Raw genomic sequence first — 26,606 nt, 5'->3', positions numbered from 1 at the left:
ACTTACTGGGGGGGTGGGTCTTTTGCTCATGGTTGGTGCTATGAATCCTGTTTGTGGTGTTTCCCCAGCATAATGCTGCATTGTTTCCCTCCTTTATTAAAAGGCTTTTGCTACTCTCAGACTCTGTGCTTGCAAGAGGGGAAGTATTGCCTCCTAGAGGCGCCTGGGGGGGGAGGGGGGGTATGTAATTGTCACTGGGTGGGGGCTTGAGCCGGTTTTGCATTGTGTTATTGAAAGGGAACCCCTAGATACTGAACCTGGCCCTTGTTGCCGCCACCTCTGAGGGGCAGAAGGGTTACACTACACCAGAACATCGTGGGGCCCCACTTGCGCTAGGTGCTGCCCAAACCCCCAGGAAGACTCAGCTCCTGCTCCAAAGATCTCTCCCTCTGTAGAGACAAGACAGGCCAAGGAAGGGGTGTTAGTCTCGGTCCACAAAGGGTGCATGGAGGCATGCGGAGATGAAAACCCCGGGGGCCCAGTCCCCTGAAGCCAAGGGCAAGACCACTGCAGCGGGCCCTGGATCCCACGACGGGCCCAAGGTCACGCAGGAAGCGGGTGGGCACCAGGACCTGAGCTGGGATCTCCTCAGCCCCTAACCCCCAGCCAAGCGCAGCTTGATCCCCCCCCCCCCCCCCCCGGAGTGCAGGGAAGTTGCTGGGGGAGTTTCTCTTCGGAGCCCGGCTGCCGGCTCAAGGGCCTGCGGGTAGCACCTTCGGGGGCAGGCGGGTTGCCTTGGTCGCCGGCAGAATCCGCCGCCTCCTTGCTCAGGTGCGCTGCAGTTATCTGGTGGGCGCAGCGTGTGCCAGTCGGCGAGACTTGGGGGTACGGAGGACAGACGTGACCCCGCCAAGGGGCTACTTCCAAGGGTAGCAGAGTGGGTCCCCCCACCCCCCTCCGCTCCGTCGGACTTTGCTCCCCGGGCCGGGGTTGCCCTCCGCGGTTTGTGTCCTCACCCCGGCCCGGCCCGGGGGGCCCTCGAGTGCCGCTGCGGGCCTGTCCCGCGCCGCCCCGCGGGCGGAGCCCCCCGCCCCCCCCGCCCCTCCCGCAATGCCCCGGCGCCCCGCCCCTTCCCCGGGAGCGGCTCCGCCCCCCGCTCCCTGCGAGGCTGGCGGGCTGGGGCCGCGGCCAGAGGCGGCCGGGCTGCGGGGCGGAGCGGCGGCGGCGGCGGGCGTGTGGCCGCGGCGCTGCCCCGGGGAGGGAGGCGCGGAGCCGAGCCGAGCCGAGCCGAGCCGGCGTTGAACCGCGGGTCCGGCTGCAGCGCGGGGGAAGCGCCCGCCCGCCCGGGCTGGAGGGCGGCGGCGGGAGCCCGGAAAGTTGGAGCCCGGGGAGGAGGAGGCGGCGGCGGCGGCGGCTGCGCGCTCGGATGCCGCCCGCCGCCTCGCTGCCCCCGCCGATCGCCGGAGCCCGGCGTCGCCTCCTGCCCGGGGAGCGGCGGGCGGCGCGGGACCAGGAGGGATGCGGCTGTGGCCCGCGGCCGCCAGGCAGAGCGCGGCTCCCCGGGAAATGCTGCTGACCATCGCCGTCTGGCTGGCTTGGCAGGAAGCCTCCGCGGCGCCCACCCCGACGGCCGATGACCTGAACCTGGGCGTTGTGAGTGGCGTCCACACGGGGTCCCCCTTCCCGTTGCCCCCGTCGCGCAGCGTGGGCATCCCTCCCTCCTCTCCCAAAGCCCGGCTCCTTCTCAAAGGCTGCAAGGGGGAAGAGGAGGGATTGTCCTGCCGGGGGGCTGGGGTGGTCCAGTGCGGGGTTAAAAAGCCTCTTGGGGAATAGGCTGCTTGTTTCTTGGAGCACCCATTGTACCGTGGAGCGTAGACTCGCCTCTGTTTCCCGGGAGGAAGGAGCCTGGTGCTGGGGAGGGACCCTGGTTAGCTTGGGGCCGGAGGAGCAGCGTTTCTTTGTGTCCGTCCCCCGTCCCCCCCCGAAGGGCTCACCATGGCTGTTGGAGGTTGGGGATCATGGTGCAGCTTGCCAACCGAGCTCCTTTGCTGCCTCTCCCCTCAGAAGCTGCAAAGGAAGCTGGATTCCTTCCCCCACCCCCTGCAAGTTTTAGGTCTGGAAGCTGAAATCAATCACTTGTTTCCAGTTTCTGCGCCCCACCGATATATTGGTCCATTAATATTAGTAGCCTGCACGGAATTTTGAAAGCAAGGTATGACTAAGATTGACATTGGACTCTCCGGCTCTGCAAGGAGAGACTGTTCTGGTTTGGGATTAAAATACGTAAATAAACTCCAGCCACCAAATAATAATCCTGAAAATATGTATTCCGACTAGGAAAATCCCCGAGTAAGCTGAATCTCTGTAGAGACTGGTCATGCTTCTCAGTGGGTCCTACTACACGTCAGATCCAAATAGTTGAAATGCTCTATCAAAATACATGCTGGTTTTTGCAGCCATGCTTCCTGTGCTATGATCTATCCCAGGGACTTGCTCTGTTTCAGCGATAAAGCTATGAACCGAAAGCTCTTTCGTGGCGGGCTGGGAACTGTCCCTGCTAGATCACTGTGCTGGCACTTCTGTGGCAACTTAACATGTTACCCTCTGAGAGCGAAATTTTTCTCTTGCAGAAATAAAAGTTTATTGTGCAAGATGCTAGCTTTGGCTCTGTAAAAGAAAGCACATCTCAAAGAACGAAAAAAGCCACGTGGCTGGATTCGTTCCAGGTTGGTGTTAGCAAAGTTAGGACTTAGGTCAGGATTCAGTGATAGATCCTGGAATTGGATCGTACCCTCCAGCTTTAGGAAATTCAGTGACTGTCTTGTCGAGATGCTGCCTCACCCTTGCAGCCAGGAGGGAGCCAGGGGAACCTTTCAGCAAAACATTATTTCACAAGGGTGGTTTAAACAAAATTGTATACCAGGAACTTCATGATCATTGTTATTTGCTGTAAAGCCAGGTGTTGTGATGGAATCACAATCCAGGCATTACTGGTGACTGCTTCTGAGCACCTGAGCTCGGACAAGAGCCACCCGGAAAGCATGTGTGAATAATAAGTGCTCCTGCACAATCATTGTGTATTAACTCTCACCTCTACCCAAGTGCTAAAGCTGAACTGAATATTTCATGTAAATGGCAGATGGGTGGGTGCACTGCGTCCAAAGAAAGCGTCCCATGTTCTGTAGACTAGTCAACCTGATTCCCCCCCCCCCCGCTACCGTATGTGCCACATGGAGCTCTTATGAGTTAAACATTGTGAGAGAGAGCTGCTACACTTAATATGGCTTAATATTTATTATGGCTGCATTTAAACCTCTGAGATGTACTTGTTTGCAGCTGATCTTGGATTGAAAGCCAGCTGCAAAGTGCGTTGTGTGTAACTAGAAATTCACTCTCCTTGAATCAGAGCATCTCTGACCCATTAGGATTCATGTAGTGATGCTGCAGTCCAGTGCCTGTGACATTCAGACTGCTTCGTGGCAGTGAATTGTGGGATCCCCACAGACTCAGGGTGTATAGATGTGATGGATGACAGCCCCCTCATAGGGGACAAATTATTGGGGGAAAACAATCCTCCGTTAAGCAGGGGAACATCCACTAGATGATCTAAAATGGGTCTCTTTTTGACTTCTCCCCTCCAATGTGTGTGCAGCTCCCATGGCCAGTTGTGCATGTGTGGCGGATCAGTCTCCTTGGTTTTGCATCACTGGTGGAATTAAGCACAAGTCTGAGTATAAAGACTGCTTTTGTTTATTCCCAGTAATCAGCAACGAGGCGAAGGCAGTTCTGCAGGGGGTTGTCAGGAAAATCCCCCTGTTTGAAGTGGACACTTTAAGAAGATTTATTTGACATCTACTCTATGCAGCAAATTAAGGGTCTGTGAGGCATTTCGACCAAATATTTGAAAATGAGGAAGCATGAAATAATGGCAATAGAAAGCACCACTAACCTTTGACAAATCCTATCCCCCCCAGCAACTCTCTGCAGTAAATACAGCACTGTGTCAACAGAGGTGTTCTGTTTGAATTGATTTCTCCCTCCTCTGCAAATTGTAGCTAAAAAGGCTTTTCCAGGCAGAGAAAGACACAGAGCCAAATTGTGAAGCTGAGTGGGATGCTCCAATTTAGCACTGCTATACAAAACAGGGGCCAGATTAAACTTCGGCAAAACCAGAGAGGGCTATAATTCAAAGGCAGAGCTTGCTAGAGTACTGCCCACAGCAGTATGATATCGAATGATGTTTACCACTGGAATATCCTGCCCTACGCATGAATCTAGCTTGGTTGCTACGTATTTTTATTATTATTATTCTCTGTTAGCTAACCTCACAAAGAGAGGGAGGAATGAATGAGGAATTGAAATTGTACTTCAATATGAAGAGATTGTTTCTGAAGTTTGACACTGATCATTTTGACCTGCCCCACCTTTTTAAATATATAAAAAAGAAGACCGTATCGGATGCAGTGTCTAAAGCACAGTGTTTATATATATATATATATATATATATATATATATATATATTACTCGCAGCTCTGTGGTCATTTGACTTGAGATCCTCTGGCATCACACATGCAAAAACATTACATATGTCAGATGTAAAGCGGGGTACCAAGATTTTCTTTTACTTCAGGGGGCTTTGAATCAGGCACTAAGAGAGATCTCTGCAGCCTTGATTCCCATAAAGGCCAGTTTGGTAAACCTGTATGCTAAGGGGGTAGACCTGGAGACATATTGGAGATCCTGTTGTTTTAACAATTTGGCGCTTGCTGTTAAAAGCCAACTCCTGGCAGCTGGGCCATGTTATCTTGTGCTGTGGATGCTGGAAAATCCTCACAGAAGCTGTCTGCTGGGACAATCTGTGTATCAAGTTAGGGCAAAAGATGAGTGCCTTTGAATTGGATTTATGTCCAAACAGAGCACGGTTTTCAATATCCAAACTGGCAGTGAGGGCTGCTGCAGCGACCGTGATGTCCCTAGGGCGTGTATCAGGGACCAGCTACAGGGCGACACGTTAAATGGGAGTTCCGGCAATGCTGTTAAGTTTGCACATGTTCCCTTCTCCCAGAATCTACAGTCGTGTCCCAAGGGGGCCATCTGTTACGTCAGATGCTTCACTTTGCAACTGTCTCATGTGCTGGCTGCTCTACCTTGACAATGGAAAGAGTTTTCTCTCTTTGCTTTACATTCAATGCCATCCTCTGTTGTTTCCAGAGGAAAAGTAGGCATTTGCATTCATTAACTGAGGCCATGGACTAACAGTCGTCCTCCTCCTCTCCTCTCCCCACCCCAAGTGTTCCTTTGTTCCCATGGAGTCAGGACTCCTGTTGCCTTTGTTCCTGCTTTCCAGCTGAATGACGCTTATGGGCATAGAGCTCTTCCAGCCAGCAGGGCTCTTATGGAAACACAGGTTTCTGTGTGGAGGAGCTGAAGAATGGGTATGGGGAAGGAGAGGGAGTTCCTATGGGGACGGGGTGAACTAGCATTCTGTGCAGTGCATTCCTCCGGCACTGCTTTCAAAGCAAAATCTGCATCAGCGTGCCTGGGAAGAAAGGGGCTAGCTCCTTGTCTCGGAAAGGACCCGTCTGACTTCAGGGCTGCTCAGGCAGATCACACAGCAGCAGCAAGTCTGTGGCTGTCGCCGTCAGACATCAGTCCTTCCCACCTTTTGCCAAGCGTCTCTCTCCCTGCGGCCTCCCACGGTAGATGCAGGCTTTGCCAGGCTACCGCAGGGTTAGCCGTGGCAGTGTCTCCACGGCAGGTTTATTTTATGGCCCAAACCTCGAGGTGGTTAGTTATTAACCAAAAAATAAAACCCACCCCCCGGACCGAAAGAAGCTATAGTTCATATTAGAAGACAGCAACATCCTCCTGATCTGCTGACGCTGCTAATGGGAAAGTACGTGCCAGTTAGGGCTCCATCCTGAACTGGCAAATCTTCCGGGACAAAACCTCTGGGAGAGCCAAAACAATAATGCGATCAGTCTAACAGCGTGTTGGGAAGGAGCTTTGCTTGGCCTCCCCTACCATTGTAATCCCCGCTTCTCTTTGACCAGTCTTCAGGTGAGACTCTGACAGTTTGACTAGCTGTGATGATTTAGTATAATAGCAGAGGAATTCCTGAGATCAGGATAAACCCTGTATGCAGCGAAGCATTCTTTTGGGAAATCTGGAGACGATCTGCTGATCAGGACAAGACCTGTCCAAATAACATTGAGGGGGTGGCAATGTCATAGAATCAGAGACTATCAGGGTGGGAAGGGACCTCAGGAGGCCATCTAGTCCAACCCCCTGCTCAAAGCAGGACCAGTCCCCAATTAAATCATCCCAGCCAGGGCTTTGTCAAGCCTGACCTTAAAAACTTCTAAGGAAGGAGATTCCACCACCTCCCTAGGTGTATTTATTTATTTTATATTATTATTTTGAGAGACTGCGTTGCTGCTTGTTGACTGCCAGTGACAGGGTTGAGTTCTTCGTATCAGCTGCCATGTTATTTCATTCCAGGTTCCAAGTATTTCTTCCAAGAATGTTAGGTTTCCATGTAAGAATACAGACACTGGCTACATTTTAAGGTTCCTCTTGAAGCCAAGGTACAATGCAGGCTACATTAGCTTGACAAAGGGTTGGCTGGGGAGCTTTCCAGCAGGCCGGCTCCTGTGAAAGGATTTAATCTGGTATTAACACTCTGGCTGGTTATAACGGCTACTTCCTTTTTAAATTTGAGACCATCCACCCTCAGATTCTGTAATGCAGTTTAGCCCCGTGCTCAGTCGCTGTTGTGGGCCCGGCAGTTTGAATTACTGGCGGTAGTTAAGCTACATTACTCAATATAATTAGATTCTGCTTTTAGTGATGGTTCCAAGCCAGTGCGTGGAGCCTTGGCGATGGCAGCTTTCCAGCAGCTCTGGTGAAGGGATCTTGATGGGTGTTAATTAGACTCATCCCCCCACTCGCCCCGACTGTGTCTCTCTCTCTCTCTCTCTCCTTTATTTTTGGTCTCGAGCATTGAATGTGAAACACCAAGGGCCAAATCTGGAGGCCGTGTGTGAAGTGGTGTAACTTCTGCCAGGGCCAGCCGCACCTAAGGGAGTCTGGGTAGTGTAACTGGCGCATGGAAGGGTCCAGACAGTTTTTCCCCAGTGGAGATAAATGGAATTGCATTCTGGGGGGGGGTGCGCAAGCAGTGTGTGCAGAGAAGGCTTTTGGATAAGCCCTGACCAGCCAATGTCCTGCTTGCGTTGTGTGGTGTGGATAATCCCCTGTCCCTTTTAATAAGAGGTGGGCTTTGCACTGGCTTCCCTGGCTAACATTTCCTTTTCTTTCACTGCCCTGCATTACCTGGTGGCTGCACGTTGGCAGGGTTGTCCATACAGGTGTGTTCACTTTTCCTAACGTCTTTGGGAAACGGCTAGATTCATGTCAGTTGTTATTTTAATTAGAAAGCTCTCTGACTCCTACAGCTCTTTGTCATTCTCCCTCATTAAATTGTAATTTAATGTGGAAAGTGAGTGTGTAAGATACAGCACCTTCTGACTCAGCGGATCTCCATCCCCTATAGTCAGAGGCAGAGCCAACGCAGCTCATAGAGAATGCGATAACACCTTGCACATCATCTACGGTACTGATAACTCAGCTCCAGTTAATTACACCTCTGCCAGCTCATTGAAGGCACAAGTGTGACTAAGGATGAAACTGTAAAAATGGGATTGCATGGCTGTAACTGAAGTCCTGGTTTGGCCTGCAGGTGCATTATTACATCAACAAGATGCCTTCTTTATTTCCAGTGTCATACATTTACAGCAGGGCCTGGGGTTGTACAGCTTTCGTGGAAAGCGTAATTTGGCCTGCAAAGCCTTTATTTCTGGTGATGCTGCAGGAAATGAAAAGTACCCAGATTGACTCTCAGATTGCTGATTGACTTCACAGGGCTGGCATTAGGGGGAAAAAAAAATGTGTAAAGTAAGCACATCTGGTGCTCAAATCACTGAGAGATGGGAAACATGGGGCACCACACTGCCCTCTGGTTTAAAAAGTCACCTTTTAGAGCAGAGCTGCACTTAAAAGTGAAGGATTTGGAAGATCAGAAAACAACCCGAGGTCTGGCAGTAACAGTTTTCCTGCAAATGCTTTCTTTAATCAAAATCACTTTAAATGGGTAGATTTGGGAGTTTCAGAAGCTCTTCCTGTGCATCTGTATGTGTGTTGTTTGTCCCAGTTTTTCATGAGGATTGTCTCTGATTTCTGGGTCAGAGAATGAAGAGATTTGATGTTTATATATATATATATAAATGCGTATGTATGTATGTAAAAGAAAAACACACAAAGTTAACCCCAGTGAGAAAGAAATGGTTTAGCACAGAAGTGTTGCGGGTCAGGAGAAGAAACCAATGAAGTCAAGCATGATTGGAGAGTTTTAAATGAACGTAGCGTGAAATTGAATTTGGTGACATTTCTGTTCAGGAAAGAGACCTGGGATGGAAAATAAGGAGTAAATACTGAAGTTCACCAAGGAACGCAGTCTTCAGGTGAGACTCTGACAGTTTGACTAGCTGTGATGATTTAGTATAATAGAAGAGGAATTTCTGAGACCAGGATAAACCCTGTATGCAGGGAATCATTCTTTTGGGGAAGTCTGGAGATGATCTACTGATCAGGACAAGACCCGTTCAAATAACATGATTGAGGGGTGGCAGTGTATTTATTTATTTTATATTTTGAGAGAGCGTTGCTGCTTGTTGACTGCCAGTGACAAGGTTGAGTTCTTCGTATCAGCTGACATGTTATTTCATCCTGACAACATTGATCTTTTGGGTACATGAAAGCAATCTTGTCAGTGTCATAAGCCTTTGCTCGAAGGTGATGGACATGTCTGAGTTGTATCAGCTTGTCATGTAACGAGCCCAGAATGACATCTCCTTTCAATGTAACTCACAGCCATGAAGAAGATCTGACAACCCAGGCTTTCCATGACGCCACATGCTCAATTTATTCTGCGCTCAGGCATGTTTTACAAGACCACCTACAACTGGGACCTGAACAGAGCGGTTGCCACAGGAGATGAATTGTTAGTTTGATTAAATGCGGCTGGCTGGCGCTAGTAGATTTCCCCACATGAGGCAATTCTGCAGCTTCTGTTGAAGAAGCAAAGGGGTAGCTGCAGGAGCTTGGGCGTTATAGTCAGCAAATGCACTTGGTATCAAACGCCCCTGGTGCATAGGGCCCAATGCAGATCATTCTAACTTCTCTAACACGGAAGCATGACAGGCCATTTGGTGCAGAAAAGGATTCGGCCTGCTTGCGTGGGGTTTAAACACCCTTTCTTGGTCTTTATTGTAAAACAGAAAGGTAAATGTCCCGCTTCTTCAAGGCCCAAATACCAAGGGCTGCCCTCAGCCAAAGTGCAATGCAAAGACAGGAGGCCTGGCTTGCTTCAGCTGAAGGCATGAGAAAGCACTTGAACTCCACCTGGAGTTCGGGGAGCTGCAAGTCCTTGGGCCCTCTCAGGATTTTCCCTCCGGTGTGTTGGAGGGAGGATTTAATTTCCCTACAGCTGTCAAAGACAGCCCTACATGCAGATCAGACCAGACAACTGTGGCTTAATCTCTAGACAGAAGAAGAGGGGTGTCAAGGTTCCTTCCCCACTCTGAACTCTAAGGTACAGATGTGGGAACCTGCATGAAAGACCCCCTAAGATTATTCTTACCAGCTTAGGTTAAAAACTTCCCCAAGGTACAAACTTTGCCTTGTCCTTGAACTCTATGCTGCCACCACCAAGTGTGTTAAACAAAGAAGAGGGAAAGTGCCCACTTGGAGATGTCTGCCCCCCAAATATCCCCCCAAGCCATACACCCCCTTTCCTGGGGAAGGCTTGATAAAAATCCTCACCAGTTTGCACAGGTGAACACAGACCCAAACCCTTGGATCTTAAGAACAATGAAAAAGCTATCAGGTTCTTAAAAGAAGAATTTTAATTAAGGAAAAAGTAAAAGAATCACCTCTGTAAAATCAGGATGGTAAATACCTTACAGGGTAATCCGATTCAAAACGTACAGAATCCCTCTAGGCAAAACCTTAAGTTACAAAAAGACACAAAAACAGGAATATACATTCCATTCAGCACAGCTTATTTTATCAGCCATGAAACAAAAGGAAATCTAACGCATTTCTAGCTAGATAACTTACTAAGTAACAGAAGTTCTGAGACTGTGTTCCTGATCTGTTCCTGGCAAAAGCATTGCACAGACAGATGGACCCTTTGTTCCCCAACCCCCTCCAGCTTTGAAAGTATCTTGTCTCCTCATTGGTCATTTTGGGTCAGGTACCAGCGAGGTTATCTTAGCTTCTTAGCCCTTTACAGGTGAAAGGGTTTTGCCTCTAGCCAGGAGGGATTTTATAGCACTGTGGACAGAAAGGTGGTTACCTTTCCCTTTATTTTTATGACAAGGGGTTAACCCCCTTGTGTGGCCAGTTGCTTTCAGGGTTCTGTATATCCCCTCATTGGAGGATTCATTGTTTCTTACAGGGGATACTTCACCCGTTGGCAGTAGATCAGAAGTGAAGTTCAGAAGCTACTGCCACCTCTGGTTTGCTTAATGCACTACGCTTCCCAGACATTCCCAGTGGAGAGCTGAGATAACACTTGGTCCAGAGCGATCAAGTGAACTCACTACTTGCAATGCACTAGGCTGGGGTCTGAATGGGGTAAAGGAAGGGTGGAATAAGATGGGGAGGGGAGAGGAGAGACGCATGCAAATCTCTTTGAAAGGAAGGTGCTGGGCAGCCTGGTCTGAAAAGTTATGCTCCTTAACAGGCAGCTCCAACTCGCTCCAAAATACATGCACTATAATGAATCTAGCTCTCCAGCTTTCATTGTGTAGCTACCAGTGGATCCCTCTGAAACGTCTCGCGCTCAGTCAGCTGCAGTGATTCAAGTGAGATGTAAAATGGAGGGCCTAACTACATACATTCAGGAGTTCAGTCCCTACCATGGCAGTTGTTGAACAGCGCCCATCGGGACCACACAACCGTGTAGGACAAGGACAGCACGGCTACCTTGGACTGGAGGGGGAATGCAGAATGGAATTTAGCCAGGACACTGACGCTAATATTTCCACTCATGCATTAAAGTGACGTGATCGGTGAAGAGTGCTGTGGCAGGTACTACATTCCTGAATGCGTATGGTTACTAAAATACTTTGGGATCTCTCAGGGTGAAAGTTGCTATAGAAGTGTATGTTCTGATCAGGATTATGGATCCCAGTCAAGCCCCCAGACCCAAATACCTTTGAAACATGGGGACTTGGGAGTGGGATTTGGAGTCTAACTTCCTGGCTTGGTTCCTTCTCTTGGCTATTTCTGAACATGAGTAAAACAAACTGTATCCCTGCCTGCGTAATACAATCAGGCTAGCCCCCTTCCCACCAAATTTTCTGTGTGGACCAAATCAGCTTGTTGAACATTTTCCAGAGCTCATGGCAGCTGAATACATTCTGCTCTTTAGCCCATGAGTGGCTCGGAACTGGCCATTGTTCTGGGAGAATTCCCATTATTCCTGAAGATAACTACGATATGCTCTCCAAAAGTTGTGCATTTTGCAGCGAGGCTGGGACAGGGAATGGCTAACCACTGCTGTAGAGTGCTAGAATGGTTACCACATTGTTACATTTGCTTTGGAGAGGGCGGGGGGCAGGATTTTAGTTTCCCTTCAGCGCATTTGGTTACAGAATGACAGTGGGTGAGGCAACTCGAGAAGCGTGTTTGCTTCTTTGATAAATTCTCTGCATTAAACTGGCTTTTATTTTTTGTTTGTTGTGTTTTGCTGCTGATTTGTAAATTCCCCACGCCATACGGTCTGTACCATTCCACCCTTCATGTCACCGATGGACTTTTTTGTTCCAAAGCCAAACAAAGTAAATTGGGTTTGCATCTGGGAGTCTACAGCATATTTTGTGTAAAAACACAGCTAGAGAGGCTGGTGGGGTTTGTATTTTAGATAGCGTTTTATTAACGCTGCAGCAATTTACACTTCAGACTTCCCCCAGGAGATTTCTGAGATAGACGACAGCCGGGTATTGCCATAATCGGCAATGAAATGCAAATCATTCGACTTCTTCCCCTTGGTGTGGATACATGTCACACTTCAACCGAAAACTGATTAACGTGGCTGGTAATTACTCTGTTTAGGCATTTCTGGTGCACCCATCGCTATAGTATCAAGGATCCATCAGTGTCCCACATAGTCTAGATAATTGAAAAGAGGGGGAAAAATGCTCTACCTGTTGAGAGTCCCCCACAACATCCAAGAGGGACGGGCTCTTGCATTAAAGGCCTCCAAACTTTAGGGGTAGCCGTGTCAGTCTGAATCCACAAAAAGAGCCGTGTTAGTCTGTTAGTCTTCGAGGTGCCACCGGACTCCTCGTTGTTTTGGTGCAGGAAGTTTCAGGATTGCGAGGGGTAGGAGCCTTTACACCTCTACCCACCCATAGTCTCTTCACCCCTGTGCCCAGGCCTCTGGGGTCAAAGGTCGATGGATCCATGTAGCAGCAGATCTGCTTTTCCTACCCTGCCCCAAACCCAGGTATATACATAGGGACCCCGATGCAACAGAGCTGGGCTTCCTGGCACACAGGTGATATGGGCTCCCTACCCCCACCCCACCGCTTGTGCAGTAGGGGCAGAGATGTGCGGGGAGGGGAATAGTCTTACAGTAAGTTTACAGACATGTTTGTTTAACCGTGTGGTAAAGTGATGTCCTTATTGGAGCACGGTTGTGGGAACCTATGTGCTGATGTCTGGATGGCATTAAGTATATAGCAAGATTAAACCAGCTGCGTTTACCTTTTGCACACGTAAGGGTCAGTGGATTAAACACACACAAGTCTTGTGTAAATCTATGCCAACCACTGCCGTCTAGATGCTGTGTAAACTCCATCTATTATGCTGAGCCATCCCTTTTATGCTGCACTCCTCTGGTTGTCTGTTATGTGTGGGTGTTGTCTGATCAGGCCCATAGCTCTTCCCAGTTTAAATGTCTCCATGAGTCAATGTTATGTTAGTCTTCTCTCTCTGTGCTCTCTCAGTGGCTGAGGATGCAGTAAATAAACAAAGGTTGCAGGACCGCTTGACTTCCACAGCTCCATCTGTCTGCCTCATCATAATTCTCTGCCAGGGGGCACAGGGATTCTCCCTGGGGCCATCAATCCCCATGTCCGCAGATAATCGGCTCCCTCTGCCTCTCTTTACCTCACACTGATGCTTTCAAATGACAGCCTCAGGAACCTGAACAAGTTTGTGTTTCGTAGGTTGACCGTATGCTGGAACAGGCTGTATCTTGGTGGCAGCTATTTGAAGAGGCAATCCCGTTGTAGTCGTCTGCCTCTAACATAGTAGTACCCAGAGACCCAATAAAGCATTGGGGCTCCATTGTGCTAGGCACTCTAAAAACAGATCACAAAATGACTGTTCCTCCCCGAAGAGCTTACACCCCTTAGGTCTTGTCTACACAGTTGATCAGCATAACTGTTCTAATTAGCTATTCTGGAATAGTGTCCACACAGGGAGCTATTCTGGAATAGCTATGTCGGTCAGTTTCCCTGTGTAGACTAGGCCTTAGGTTTAGGTCCCTCTCCTAACCATTCTTATGCAGCCACCTCTCAAACATATCTACCTTCTAATCTGACTGTTATACTCCTGACTCCAGAGCATTCCCTTCACCCACAGGAGGACCCACCATACCAGCGTAACTCTGTTCCCTGACCATGCTGTGGTCTGTGTTTTACTTTCATATTCATGTTGTCTCAGTGCAGCTGTGGATGTCAGAATTTTCTTGGGAAATGTAATTGTGTTAAATAAGCAAAGGGTCCCTTTACCAGAGGATCAGTTGAAACGCTCGGGTGCATTTTTACTTCTGTGTTTAGTGCACCTTTAAATTCCTGTGCACTCTCCTGGCATGAAAAGTCTAGTGGTGGGGGACCAGTTCAATTCCTTGGTCTGCCACAGACTTCCTGTGTGACCTTAGTCAAGTCACATGTCCTCTCTGTGCCTCAGTTCCCCATCTGTATAATGGGGATAATAGCACTGTTCTACCTCACAGAGGTGTAGTGAGAATAACTACATTTAAAAGATTGTGAGGTGCTCAGATTTAATGGTCATGGGGCCATTATCTAGGGTAGGTAGAGTTCAGCAGTCCTGTTGTTCTGAGAGCTCAGTGCCAGGAGACTTATTCTGTGCTTTCTCTCGGAGATTTAGTTCTTGTTTTGTTCCTCTATGAATGTAAGTCAGACTGGGAGGTATCTCTTTGTGCCTGGTGAAACATAACACAATGTGCATGTTAGTGGGAGATAATCACATTGCAATACAATGATTTGCTTTAAAAATAAGCAATGCACTAACCCTTGAAATAGAAATATACATTTGAATATCAAGGTAACTTTGACTCATTTAGCAGCCAGTGTGGAGCAGAGAAGTGCAAAATGTACAACAGGCTGCAGAGCAGGACACCTTAAATTAACATGGCAACACGTGTGCCCTTTCTGACAGCTACAAATAGGATCACAGGCTGGTAGAGACCTGCCGGCTGAACTGGACTTGCTGTGCCATTTGTCCAGGCTTTACTGCCAATGAAGTCCATTGCCCTGGCTCTGTTTTGTGACATTCATCCCAGCTGTGCAGCCATAATGTGCATCAAGGGGTCGATCACGTGGATTGGACTGGGTTGCCCTGGAAATGCAACGCTGTCAGTAGCGCTCAGACAGTTATTCCCATTGTAGGCTCTTTATTCAGAATGAATGAAGGTGTGAATTGAAGCTTCCCACAGTAGGTAGGGCTTGGCGGAGGGAGAGAACAGCTACTACCGCAATGAAGGGTCTTCAAACCAATGCCCGATTGATCTTTGTCTCTTGCAACTTTTCTCCTCGCAAAATGTAGTGTAACTCCTGTGCCATCCCCCTCTGTATACCATAGAGAGGCAGCTTAGTTATTTTCAATGGGCTGTGTTCTGTGGCTCCTCACCTTTGTCCCCCAACTGGTTAACTAAAGACTAAACATTTTCAGGACATAATCTGCTTTTTGCACACCTTTACTTGAATCCACATAGTTAAATCCTTGGTTTGCTCGCTGCCCTGTCCCAGCCATATTCTGAATTGGCACTTTGGGGTTCTGCCAGGCCAAAGGGCTTTGAATCCATCTCAAGGAAATCTTTGCTGGCTTTGCATCTGTGTCAAAGGGGGCAAAGCAACTTTCTCCACATCTTTCAAGTTTCAGAGGAACAGCCGTGCTAGTCTGTATTCGCAAAAAGAAAAGGAGGACTTGTGGCACCTTAGAGACTAACCAATTTATTTGAGCATCTTTCAAGTGACCTATGGAACAAATCTCTATTGGTGTTATGACAGGTTTCAGAGTAGCAGCCGTGTTAGTCTGTATTCGCAAAAAGAAAAGGAGTACTTGTGGCACCTTAGAGACTAACCAATTTATTTGAGCATAAGCTTTCGTGAGCTACAGCTCACTTCATCGGAACAGATCCGATGAAGTGAGCTGTAGCTCACGAAAGCTTATGCTCAAATAAATGTGTTCATCTGTTGGTGTTATGTTGGTGCCCTCTTGTGGAAACTACAAGGACATCAGGCTAATTCCTCTTGTGCAGCTTCATTCATGGTCTAAAATCACTGCCTCCCTGCCAGGAAGTTTGGGATTGTGATGCATAAAAGAACCTGTCACTCAAACTCAGATCGGTAAGCGAGATCTGCTCTTGGTGGAATGAGAATGCAGTCTTTGTTTATCGAGTCTCAAACTGTTTCCCCCTCCTGTCATTGTGCAGCCGTGTCAGCCGGGGAAAGTGCATCCCTTCCACCCCGTCCTGGTATGAATCCAGATCGCCTATCATGCAACAGCTCCAAACCTAGCAGCACAATGTGGGAGGGCCTTTGGGAAGAACTGTCGGCGATGGTAATGAGGCCTCCGCGGAGTACAGGAATGTTGTACTGTCTCTGTCAAGGCTAATTTTATCTTCTGCCTTGGAGATTTTTTACCCCATTTGGTTTATGTAGGGTGAGAGAAATGGTCTGAGTGCAGATCTGCAGCCAGGGATCCCTGGGTTCAGATCCCACCTCTGACATAGGCTCCCTCTGTGATCCCGGACAAGTCGCTAAGTCTCTCTTAAGTGGGGGTAGTAATACTTGCCTCCTGGGAGTTGTGAGGGTTAATCCGTTCATGTTTGTAAAGTGCTGTATAGGGGCTCAGGATTGTTGTTTATCCTAATCACAGTAATCACAGAGCCAGCCAAACTCCCTCACTCTACTCCTTAGCAAATTGCTTCAGTAGCAGGGCAGCCCCTTGGAGGTGTGTGCTGTGCCTGATGCACACAGGTGTTTTCCCATTGCTAGTACTACACAGTCAGGGCTATCTTTTCCACACATACCCACCCAGCCTTCTCTCCTCTGCAGTAAGGAATCTCTCTGCCTGACACAGTGTGAAGTGTCAAGCCAAACGTCTGGCCTGCTCTTGAAAATGCCAATTAATTCAACGCACTCCCCTCGGAGACACCGAGTTGGAGCCGACGGTAATGGGGCTCGAGTTCACTCATTCCTGCATCCTCGGACCATAATAAATAGCATGCGCTTCTGTCCTTCCAGTTAGTCAGCAGCTGGCCTTTTTGTCACGCTCTGTGCAAGCTGCCAGGGGAGTATTTCAAGTGTAAAGAACTATAATTAATAGCTGGCACAGTAATCAGCCTTCTGGTGACTGGATATCTTCTGACCCTGCAAACCAACTGGCTTTCAGCCTCAGTCATGTCTGGCTGGCAGACAAAGCTCTATACCTCAGGGGAAGTGATTCCCTGATTGCCAACTGCCATCACGAACCTCCTCTGTCAACCTCCTTATTCCTGTTTTCGTGCTCTCGGATGTCTGGGAGAAACTTTCAGCCCTCACCTTTTATCTGATCGCTTGTCTCCTGCCTCTCCCTCAGTAACAGCGGGCTCTCAGCTCCAGAAGTGTGTCTAGCTTTGCTCTCGGCATCAACTCCTGTCCCCACAACGCTCCAGAATTAAAGGGCTAATGTTTTCTTTCTAGTTTCCCCTTCACAGCTCCCATTTAATGCATTAATCTCCTCTTCCTGGGGGGGAAGGGGTAGGAGCTACACCTTTTGGTCTGTTACAGAGTTTTCGTTTCTGACTGAGCCCCCAGCTCTTCCTACATAGCATAGGGGTTCTCCAGGTTGTCTTCATTCTGTCTGGTCTCTTCTGGAGAGATGGGTTCTCAAACCCATGTAAATAGAGGCCAGAGGACCCTGCACCACTGGTGCCAACCCAGGGCGCAGCAAGCACTGCCATCTCCCAGAGAGTAGAAGGGTAATTCACTGGGACTCAGGAGATCTGGTGTCAAATCCTGGCTTTGTGTGATGTTTGCTGAGACACTTAATCTCTCCGTGCCTCTGTAAAATTAGGGCTAATCCTACAGTATTTCCTTTGTCTATTTAGACAGCAAGCTCTTCAGGGCAGGGATTGCCTCTTATTATGGGTGTATGCAGTGCCTAGCCTGTCGGTTTTATGGCCCTCGCTATAGTACTTGAGCACCTCATGCGAGATAGGGCAGTTCACAGATAGGGAACTGAAGCACAGAAATATTAAATGACTTGCCCAAAGTCACTCAAGAAGCCTATGCCAGAGTAGAGAAAGGAACCCTATTTTCTTCAGTCCTACACTATTTCCCTATTCACTGGGCCACCCATCCTCATGTGCAAAGGGGTCCTGACTTGGGCTGGGACCTGCCATAATGAAAATAACAGAGTGCAGGGAGTTACCAGGTGAACATGCATTCTGATCACCCTGACACCTGTTTGTTCCCTCAGAAAACACCCATTCGTTCCCCCAGAGAAAGCTAATTGGAGTAATTAAAGGTAATTAGCTAATCAGGCCAGTGGGCTGATGAGCCAGTTAGCCCATCAGGGCAAGAGTGATAGAGGCACAGGAATGAAGTGCTGGGAAGAGGAGAAGAGAGAGCAAAAGCAGGCAAGCAAATAAGACGTATTAGCTGAGCCCGGTCTCTCAGAGGACTCAGGGAAGGAAAACCTCTGCTCCTCAGGTCCCGAGGAGAGGGCCAAAAGCCCAGGAGCTATTGTAAATAGTACTGTTGCATGGGACTGTGAAGGTATTGGTGGAAGGAACTCAAATAAATGGCCCAGTGGATACACAGCCAGTGGAGTTTAAGCTGGTTTCTGTGGGGCTAGAAGGCAGGATGGACTGTGCCCTGCTGCACTGTCATAAGACCTTGTACGAGGATTTGTGGTGAAATTGCTCTTTTAGCAGGGAGCATGTCTGGGTGCATGGCACTCCGCTGGGAGAGCGACAGGAAATGGCTCTCTACCCAGCCTGCTGCTAGGACGGAAGAAGGAAAGATACATCGTACTCTCTCCACTCTCTCTCCACTCTCTCTCAATGGAAACTTAAAACCTAATAGGAAGCTAATTTGCAGCCAGCTCCTAGCAAATCACCTGGGGAAGTTACAAGGCACTCGAAGCTATTCAGGCAGCAACGGGGGGAAGGAATCCTATACTGTGGCCTGCTGCAAGTGCGAAGCATAACCTCCAGGCCAGGGGAAAGAAGCCCTTCATCATCTGTGGGTGACAGAGCAGTCCCTGGGGAGGTACCTGAGCCAAAGTGCAGGGAGAGAGCAGCGCAGAGGGGATCTGCTACATTTGCAAAAATCAGACAGCGGCCATTTATTATAAAGCAGAGTGACTATCCGCCGGAGTGACCATAAGACTGAAATCATCATCATAATTCATAAACAGAAAGGAAGAGGGAGAAAAATAGTCTAGCAGCAGCATCTGGTCCTCCGCAGGGCAGACAGGCGAAATGAAAGGGGGAGGATGGTAGCCTTTTATTGGGCGAATGTCACAGTTACAGTACCTGAGCATTTCAGGTGCCCGCAGGTCACCTCCCTGTGTCATCATGAAGTAGGGACTTAGTTCTCTGTAGGGCAGATGCGCTTCAAGAGCAAAATTGCTTTCTCCGTGACGTGCTGGAAGGACGTGCTCAAGCCATCCAGGGATGATGATAAAAAATGACCCCTTTTTTGGAGTGGAGCAAAACCAAGATCTGAGATTTATTGCATGCTGCCATCACTAAAATGCCTCCTTAGTTTCCTGTAGACCAAAATACTAGGGCAGGAATTTCCATCTCGCTATTGGCCCCATATTTCACTAGCTGTTTTTCTAAGTCCAGTCTTAACGGGACTGCCGTGGGGCTGCCTCTTGCTCCTTGGCTTCGGGGGTTGTTTCCCTTTTAAACTGGGTTCAGAGGAGGGATGTGGGGAACCACATTCCAATCTCAGCTTCCTGAAGCGTTGGCCAAAGGAAGACCATAACAATCGCCAGGGAGAGTCTTTCAGCCCCCTTCAAATGGGGCCTCAACAAGACAGTTCTTATTGTAGTTCTGGGGCCTGGTTCTGTGCTGCATCTCTCAGCCTCAAGGCATTTGCTGTAAAGGTGGCTATTATTTGTATAATAGGAACTACTAGAGCTCCCAGTGAGATGTCTCCTGTGCTAGCTGCTGTACAAACACATCGTGAAAAACAGCCCCAGAGAGCTAACACTTCAAACAAACAAGGCAAGGAGAGGGTAAAAGGAGAAACAGAGCCAGGGACAGGAGACCTTTCAGCCTCCTGGATTCTGCCAGGTGTGGAGGTGAAGAGCAGCCCAGGTACCACTCTTCAGGCAACCTCTGCACTGCAGCCTCCTGCTCCGAAGAGTCAAGGCGGCTCAAAGAAAGTGAGCTGGATTCTGTGCAATATTGGGCATCATCAACAGGACTGTGTACTCAGTTGCAACAAGATCCACCTCGGCTAGCCCATTGGAGGAATGGATTTCACTGTAAGACAAAAGGGGTTGCAGAAGTCTAATTTAGTGAGGGCCTAACTTGGCCTGCAGAACCTTTACTAATGTTGCATGAGCTGCGGATACATGGTGCAGGAGATGTAGTGTGTCATCCACAGGTTTGTTCATTCTGTTCCTCCTGTGCAGGATTGTTCCACTTGTGCAGAGCCATTAAAATTGGACAGAGGCGAGAGCAGAATCTGACCTGCAGAATCTTTATTCCAGGGGATAATGATGCACGAGAAGGAGAGAACCCAACTTGATTCTCAGAGGCCAGGACAAGTGTGCCCAGCTAACAGTCAGGAAAATAATATACAGTTTTTCTTGTAAACTGAGCACCATCAATTCAGAATCTCCCGGAGAGACAATAAATGTGGGATGCTAACAAGCAATGTCCGAGTTGGCCTGAATGATGGGCTTGCTCCAAAGCCCACTGGAATCAATAGGAAGAGTCTTGTTGACTTCAGTGGGCTTAGGTAGAAGTGTACTCATCAGTCCTCAAACAAAGCTGCAGTGGAATTGCAGGCTAGATGCAGCTTTGCTGAGCTCTGAGGTGCGAGAATAAGAATATCCTCAACAAGGATAAGGGAATTTCTACTCTCAGTGAGTCTACAATGTCTAAAAGGCAAAACCAAGCACCATCCGCTTGAATCTTCTTGGGCCTGAGAACTGCTAGAGTGACATGGGGGGACATGGCAGGAGCAAGAACTAATCTTTGAAAGAACAGAGACTGAAGCAGCTGCAGTCTAAAGCTCTAAGAGCTCTCCTGACATAAATAAATACAGCAACTAAACGACATGCTAGGTACTCTGCCCTCATCTGATGGGACACTAGATACACTGACATAATGGTTTAATACTCTAAAAGAGCTTCAAAGCCCCATAAAGCTAATGCATGCAGGGGGGAGAGGAAGCAGTTGGCTGTTACACTACAAAACAAGATTATAGAAGACTTACAGGGAAGTAAACAATGGAGTGGGAAAGTGCTCGAGAATCGAATTACAGTTCATAATATTTTCAATCTGGAAGCTCCAGAGGGAAGGGGAGGTCATTGTCTATTGTACAATGGAGGTTGGATGTACAGGAAGGCAGTGTTGTTTAGTGGCTACAGCAAGGGACTTGGAGTCATGACCCCAGGCTCTGTTCCTGGCTCTGCCACTCACTCACTCTGTGACCTTGGGCAAGTCACTTAACCTCTCCATTCGTTAGTTTACTCATACACTAGTAGTACAGAAAAAATAATACTTATCTCCACTAGGGTTCTTTGAGGGTTAGGGTTAGGACAGGCAAAGTACTAAATGACACACATTTCACACTCCAACAATTCCAGGTGCAAAAGTAAGAGGACAGTGTGGGGGGAAAGCTATTTTCTCGTCTGTATTGTACTCAAGTTCTCCAGTAAGCCCTAGTGCCTGCTGGATGCAGGTGGGTGAAATGAAAATAAGATTTCATGATAAGCTGGTTACTTGTTCTAGGAAAATGGGTGAGAAATGCGTGTGGATGTGGCAGACCTCTGTCCAAATGTGTATCTTAGGAAGAAGCTCTGTTTGTACCAAAGAACTCTTTCCCCACGCAAGAAAGATGAATCAAGGCCAAATTATATTATCAGCTTGCGTTTTACCTGCACCAGTCGTGTTCTCCGCCACACGTGTGCAATGATCTTCACTCGTGTACAAATGTTGTGGCCTTTGCTGTGTTCGTGAAATTAGAAAGCTTTTATTTTTCAAAGCTATATTTTTTTTTGTCAAATCTTAGGAGCTAATTCATAAGTGCATGGAGCTTGTGTATATTTTAGAAACTTCCTTGAGAGGCTGTAGGTTATGCCTCCCATCCATCCTACCCTAGAGCCATTACAGCCCAGAAACCACTTTTCATGCTGGCAGAAATGGAATCTGGCATTTGCTGAGACGAAACAGCATTTCTGCCTGGAAAAAAAAGGTGGGGGGAGGGGGGGGTTAAAAAATCCCAATAGCTCACTGTGCTGGCGAGTACAAAGGGGAAAAGCTTCAGGTTAACATGCTGCATTCTCCACTTTCAGTGGGGCTCAGTGAATCCTGGCAGCCAGGAGACTTCCCTTCTGTTGTTGGTTTTGCCACTGACAGTCTGCGTGACCTTTGGCAAATCAGTCAGTGTCACTGCCTCCATTTTCCCATCTGTACAAAGGGATAACATTACTTCCTTTCTGCTGTAAAGTCCTCGGAGATGTACTGACATGTTGTTTATATTACAAGCTTCTAAAAAGCCCCAGTCAGGACTGGGTGTTCATTATGCTAGCTGCTGTCTGGAACATGGGAAGACATGGTCCTTGCCCAGCAGCCTGGTCAGCAGACATGTCAATCTGTCTTTCTGACTGGTGCCCGCTGAGAAGTCTTTTCACAGCTCACGCTCTACAGGAGCCTCTTTCATAGATCTCCTGATCTCCTTGCATATTAAAGGTATTCTTGGGTACTTTGTTCATGCCTCCTATGGAATCTTCTGGCTGCCTTAAGTTGGTTGGTTTGTTCTCCTCCCTCAATCCCTCACTGCAGACACACACTCAACCTTCTGGCTGAGGAGATCTGGAGGGGGGCTTATTTTGGAGGCATAGTTCCACAGTTGGAGAGAGAACTGGTTGGGTGACTCCCTTCTGCAGCAATCCCTGCCTGGGGCTTGGAGCTGGGTCCAGCAATCAGAATCAGCTCTGGCATGTGGTAGCAGAGAGTGCCGTGTCTTGCCAGCTCAGCCCACTCTTTGGCTATGTCTGTGCTACAGACTTCTGCTGTCATAGCTACGTTGGCCAGGGGAGAGGGAGATGGAGTGATGCCTGATCAACATAGCTGTGTCGGCAGAAGCCCTTAGTGTAGACTGCAAAACTGCACTTTTACCAGCATCGCTTGCTTTGCCCATGGAGGGTGGTTTTACTCATAGACTTTAAGGTCAGAAGGGACCATCATGATCCTCTAGTCTGACCTCTGGCACATTTCAGGCCACAGAACCTTGCCCCCACACTCCTGTATTAGGCCACTAATTTCAGTGACTGAGTCACTGCAGTCTTTAAATTATGATTTGAGGACGTCAAGTTACAGAGAATCCATCATTTACTCTTGTTTAAACCTTCAAGAGACCTGCAACCCGCGCTGCATCAGGACAAAGCGCAGTTTAGCCATTCTAGCTGCGTCCCGACTTGGAACACTTTGCTGATGATGTATTGGTATTCCTAGAGTGCAGTGGCTCTCAAACTTTTGTACTGGTGAACCCTTTCACATAGCAAGCCTCTGAGTGTGACCCCCCCCTTATAAATTAAAAACACTTTTTATATATTTAACACCATTATAAATGCTGGCAGCAAAGCAGGGCTTGGGGTGGAGGTTGACAGCTCGTGACCCCCCATGTAATAACCTTGTGACCTTCTGAGGGGTCCTGACACCCAGTTTGAGAACCCCTGCTATAGTGGTACTGCACCCCTAATGCAGACATAGCAGTAATCTTTCCTCCTCTCCCCCCACCCCTGCCCACCAGCGCACCTAAACAGGCTGTTTGTATTCCCTCATATAAAAGGTTTGTAACACACACACCATATGCATCACTGTACCAATTCAGTGTATCCTCTGTTCCCTGCCACAAATGGAACAAAGCCGAGGTCGGTGATAAGATGATGTTTCCAGGTCCCTGCGAGTACATTGTTTTTAACACACCGAAATAGCCGTGTTGAAAGAATCGAAGGCACAGAAAGAACAACTGATGAGATGAAGGGTTGGGGAATGCACAACATGTTCGTCTTTCATTAAGTTATACTGAGTCTGTTGTATAAAATAACTAAACATATCCCTTCCCCACCGTGCTGTCTGTCCTCTGTATCGTGTGATCTGCTGCAGAGTATCTGAGGAGGGAATATCCCCAGCAGCATATCTCCCCATTTATTATGGTATGGTACCGCTATGTCTTCCTTGTACTTTCAACTTAGAGCTTGTTATGCATCTAGACTTTCATATCCGGGAGATGCAGGGAAATTGCTGTATGCTCATCAACATAATGCCCTGTGCTTTGTGGCAGCTACTATCCCAAAGGAGCCCAGTGCAATTTACAAGCATTAAGGAACGATTTTCACCCACCACTGAAATGCAACTCCCTCTAGGGTGGCGTTTGGCAGCTGTTACACGGTAGGCGTTTAGGACAGGGAGTGAACAAATGCTGGAAGAGTTTAAGGTGGACAGGTGGAATAGCATTTCCCACATGGGAATTTAGCCCTGCTTTCCTGGCCATTACCCACCCTCTTGCCAGGAGTGCCATGGGGCCTTTATAAATGAAGAATTAAGGACTCAACTCTAGGACTTGCCTGACAAACAGCCCCGCCAATAGCGCAGTGACCCCGCGGGGCACCAGGCTGAGATATGGATTTAACACTGCCTTAGAAACAAGAGTGTCACTTCTGAGTTTCCAGCACCACTACCAGAAATAGTTTCATGATCAATCAAACTAACTGTTGTTAAACAGCGACTTTTAATGTTCAGCTGCATTTGATGGAGAAAATGGCTTTGCTCTCTGGAAGAAGAGCTTTCCATTAAATCAACTCAATCAAGCTAGATGATGGAACTTGCTGTTTCAAGGATTGCAGTGACCTTTGCTCAGTTATGCATCCCCATGGCCCTTTTCGTGTCTCCACCGAAGCTCCTCTTGTAGGAGATTCATGTGCAGAGGCAAAGATGCAGATGCTTCTACAGCGCCTCCATTGATCTGTACCTAGTTTCGATGTCTTGACTGGAGGTGGAGGCTCAGAATAGACCAAAAGAAATCTCATGTGAGTCATAGAACTAGAAGGGACCTCGAGAGGTCATCTAGTCCAGTCCCCTGCACTCAACGCAGGACTAAGTATTCTCTAGACCATCCCTGACAGGTGTCATCATGTAATGTAACATACATTAACTCCTGTCAGGGAAGTGCACTTCTCTACTCTTCTGCTGCGGGTAACATTATGAAAGGAGAAGAGGCCTCTTTAATGAGGAGGCAGGTGTGTGTCTGTAGCGTCAAAGATCTGCTCACCCTTCCTTACTGGAGGAAAGTGGTGCCATTGACAGAGTAGGGACTGTGGGGTTGTCTCCCAGTTCTTTGTGCTGTTGCCGTGGATTCTGAACAGAGAGATGCTCGGTGTTTGTTTCTAGGAGGGCACCCATGAGCCTATGTATGACAGCTCTGTGTCACCTGAACCCCTCCGGAGGATAGGTGGGCCAGTTGTTGAAGGGTCGGGGGGGGATGGTGCCTGGAATGGGTGAAGAATTCATGAGCTCCCCACCAACCAGGTGTCCCTCTGCGGGTCCTTTCCCCACTGAGCAGCCCTGGGGGTTCTGAGTGGGAGGCACTGGGAGACTACAGTGATAAGGAGCCATTTAAGAGTCTGGCTCTAGGACCGGGATGGGTGTCTGGCTTAAGCCCAGCTCCAGCAGGAGACGGCTGTGCCAGTTATTTATTTCAGTTTGAAGAGCAGAATGGTATCTTCCTTCTCCTGTTGGAGCATCTGGATCCTCTGAGCTGCTACCTTTCCCTCCCACAATGCTTCGGGTCCCTTCTGGGGAGCTGCGGGTGAAATCACATTTTACTGCAGGATTATGGGTGTGCTTAATTTTAATTTCTTGCCCCTGCTGTTCTGAGCCTGCTGCGGGGCAAAGGTGTCTCTCTCATTATGGCTCCGGGCCACAGTGTGGCCTAGACTCTGGCATGCAGCTGTGCTGCTCTCCCTGCAGATCTGACTGCTTTTTCAGGAGCCTGCCAGAGCTCTGAGGACTGCCTCCCCATGGCAGTTCTCAGAAATAATTGTCAGGCTATTTACTGCTGAAACTACTAATGATCTGTCCTTCCTAATGCAAGCGTATTCAGTCGATGCTCTGTAATCTGCACTGGTTGCCTATGGGCCCCAGGGGAACTTTTAGGGGTTGTTTCTGGCTTATAAAGCCCTAAATGGCTCCAACCCATCTACCTGAGAGACCAGCACTCTCCTCAGGCTGTCTGAGAGCAGCTGAAATCAGCAGAGACGCTTGAGCTGGAGTCCCAGTGGTATAAATGAGAGGGGGACTTCTGGCAGGGCCTTTTCTATGCGGGATTTGGAATTCGTTCCCCATCTTGGTCTGAAGCAGCCTGAATCTGATGTCCCCCAGGGCATGCTGCAAAGCTAATTTGAAAAAAGTGGGAGGGGGGAACTGATATATATGGGGAGATTTGGATTTTTGACTTGCCTGGCTCACTGCTGGTGGGTTATATTGCATTGTCATTCTGCCCTTGAGCTGTGCTGTTTGCTATGTAGTCTGTGTTGAGAGCACCTAGAATGCATGGCTGGGTGCCCTTTTTGAAATGTTTGTATACATCTCTACTAGCACCTGAGCTGTTGTCTCTTAAGGATCTGTCATGCTGCTCCATTCCCGTGAGCACACTTCCTGCGTTTCCAGGTTTTGGGTGCATTACGCCAAAGACAACCCACGGATCAAACCAGCGCTGGGATAAGCTGGCCTGTACATGTCTGAGATGTGAGGCAGCAAGGTCTGGTTTCCAGAGCGGGAGATTTTTCTGCTGTGGGATAAAAAAAACACGAATGACAATTTACCAGCCCACATACAAAATCTGTTTGTCATCCCTTCGCTGTGATGGTTGGTAATTGAGATTTTACTCACCCAGCACAAAATATGATTCATTGTGGGTGGGAGAGGTGAGGAGAATTTTCACAAGGCTATTTACATTCCATTCCTGACTTAGCCACTGACTCACTGCTGATCTAATGCTCCTTGAAATCATGTGGAGTGGTTCCCTGTGTGGCCTTCAGGACAGTCTCCTTAT

The 26,606-nt window shown here is 48.4% G+C and overlaps 1 protein-coding gene across 1 annotated transcript in view; it reads left to right on the top strand.

Annotated features, from left to right (window-relative positions):
- The first annotated feature begins 1,208 nt into the window (after positions 1-1,208).
- Positions 1,209-26,606, top strand: part of MMP17 (matrix metallopeptidase 17) — a 103,806-nt gene continuing 78,408 nt past the window's right edge. Inside the window, exon 1 of the mRNA XM_073312878.1 lies at positions 1,209-1,593. Coding sequence (XP_073168979.1) covers positions 1,459-1,593 — 135 coding nt within the window. The 5' untranslated portion in view covers positions 1,209-1,458. The remainder of the gene's footprint in view (positions 1,594-26,606) is intronic.

The sequence above is a fragment of the Lepidochelys kempii genome, chromosome 15 (assembly GCF_965140265.1).
Source record: "Lepidochelys kempii isolate rLepKem1 chromosome 15, rLepKem1.hap2, whole genome shotgun sequence".
Taxonomy (NCBI): domain Eukaryota; kingdom Metazoa; phylum Chordata; order Testudines; family Cheloniidae; genus Lepidochelys; species Lepidochelys kempii.
Note: the sequence above shows the minus strand (reverse complement) of the source record. Positions and strands in the feature narration are given on the sequence as shown.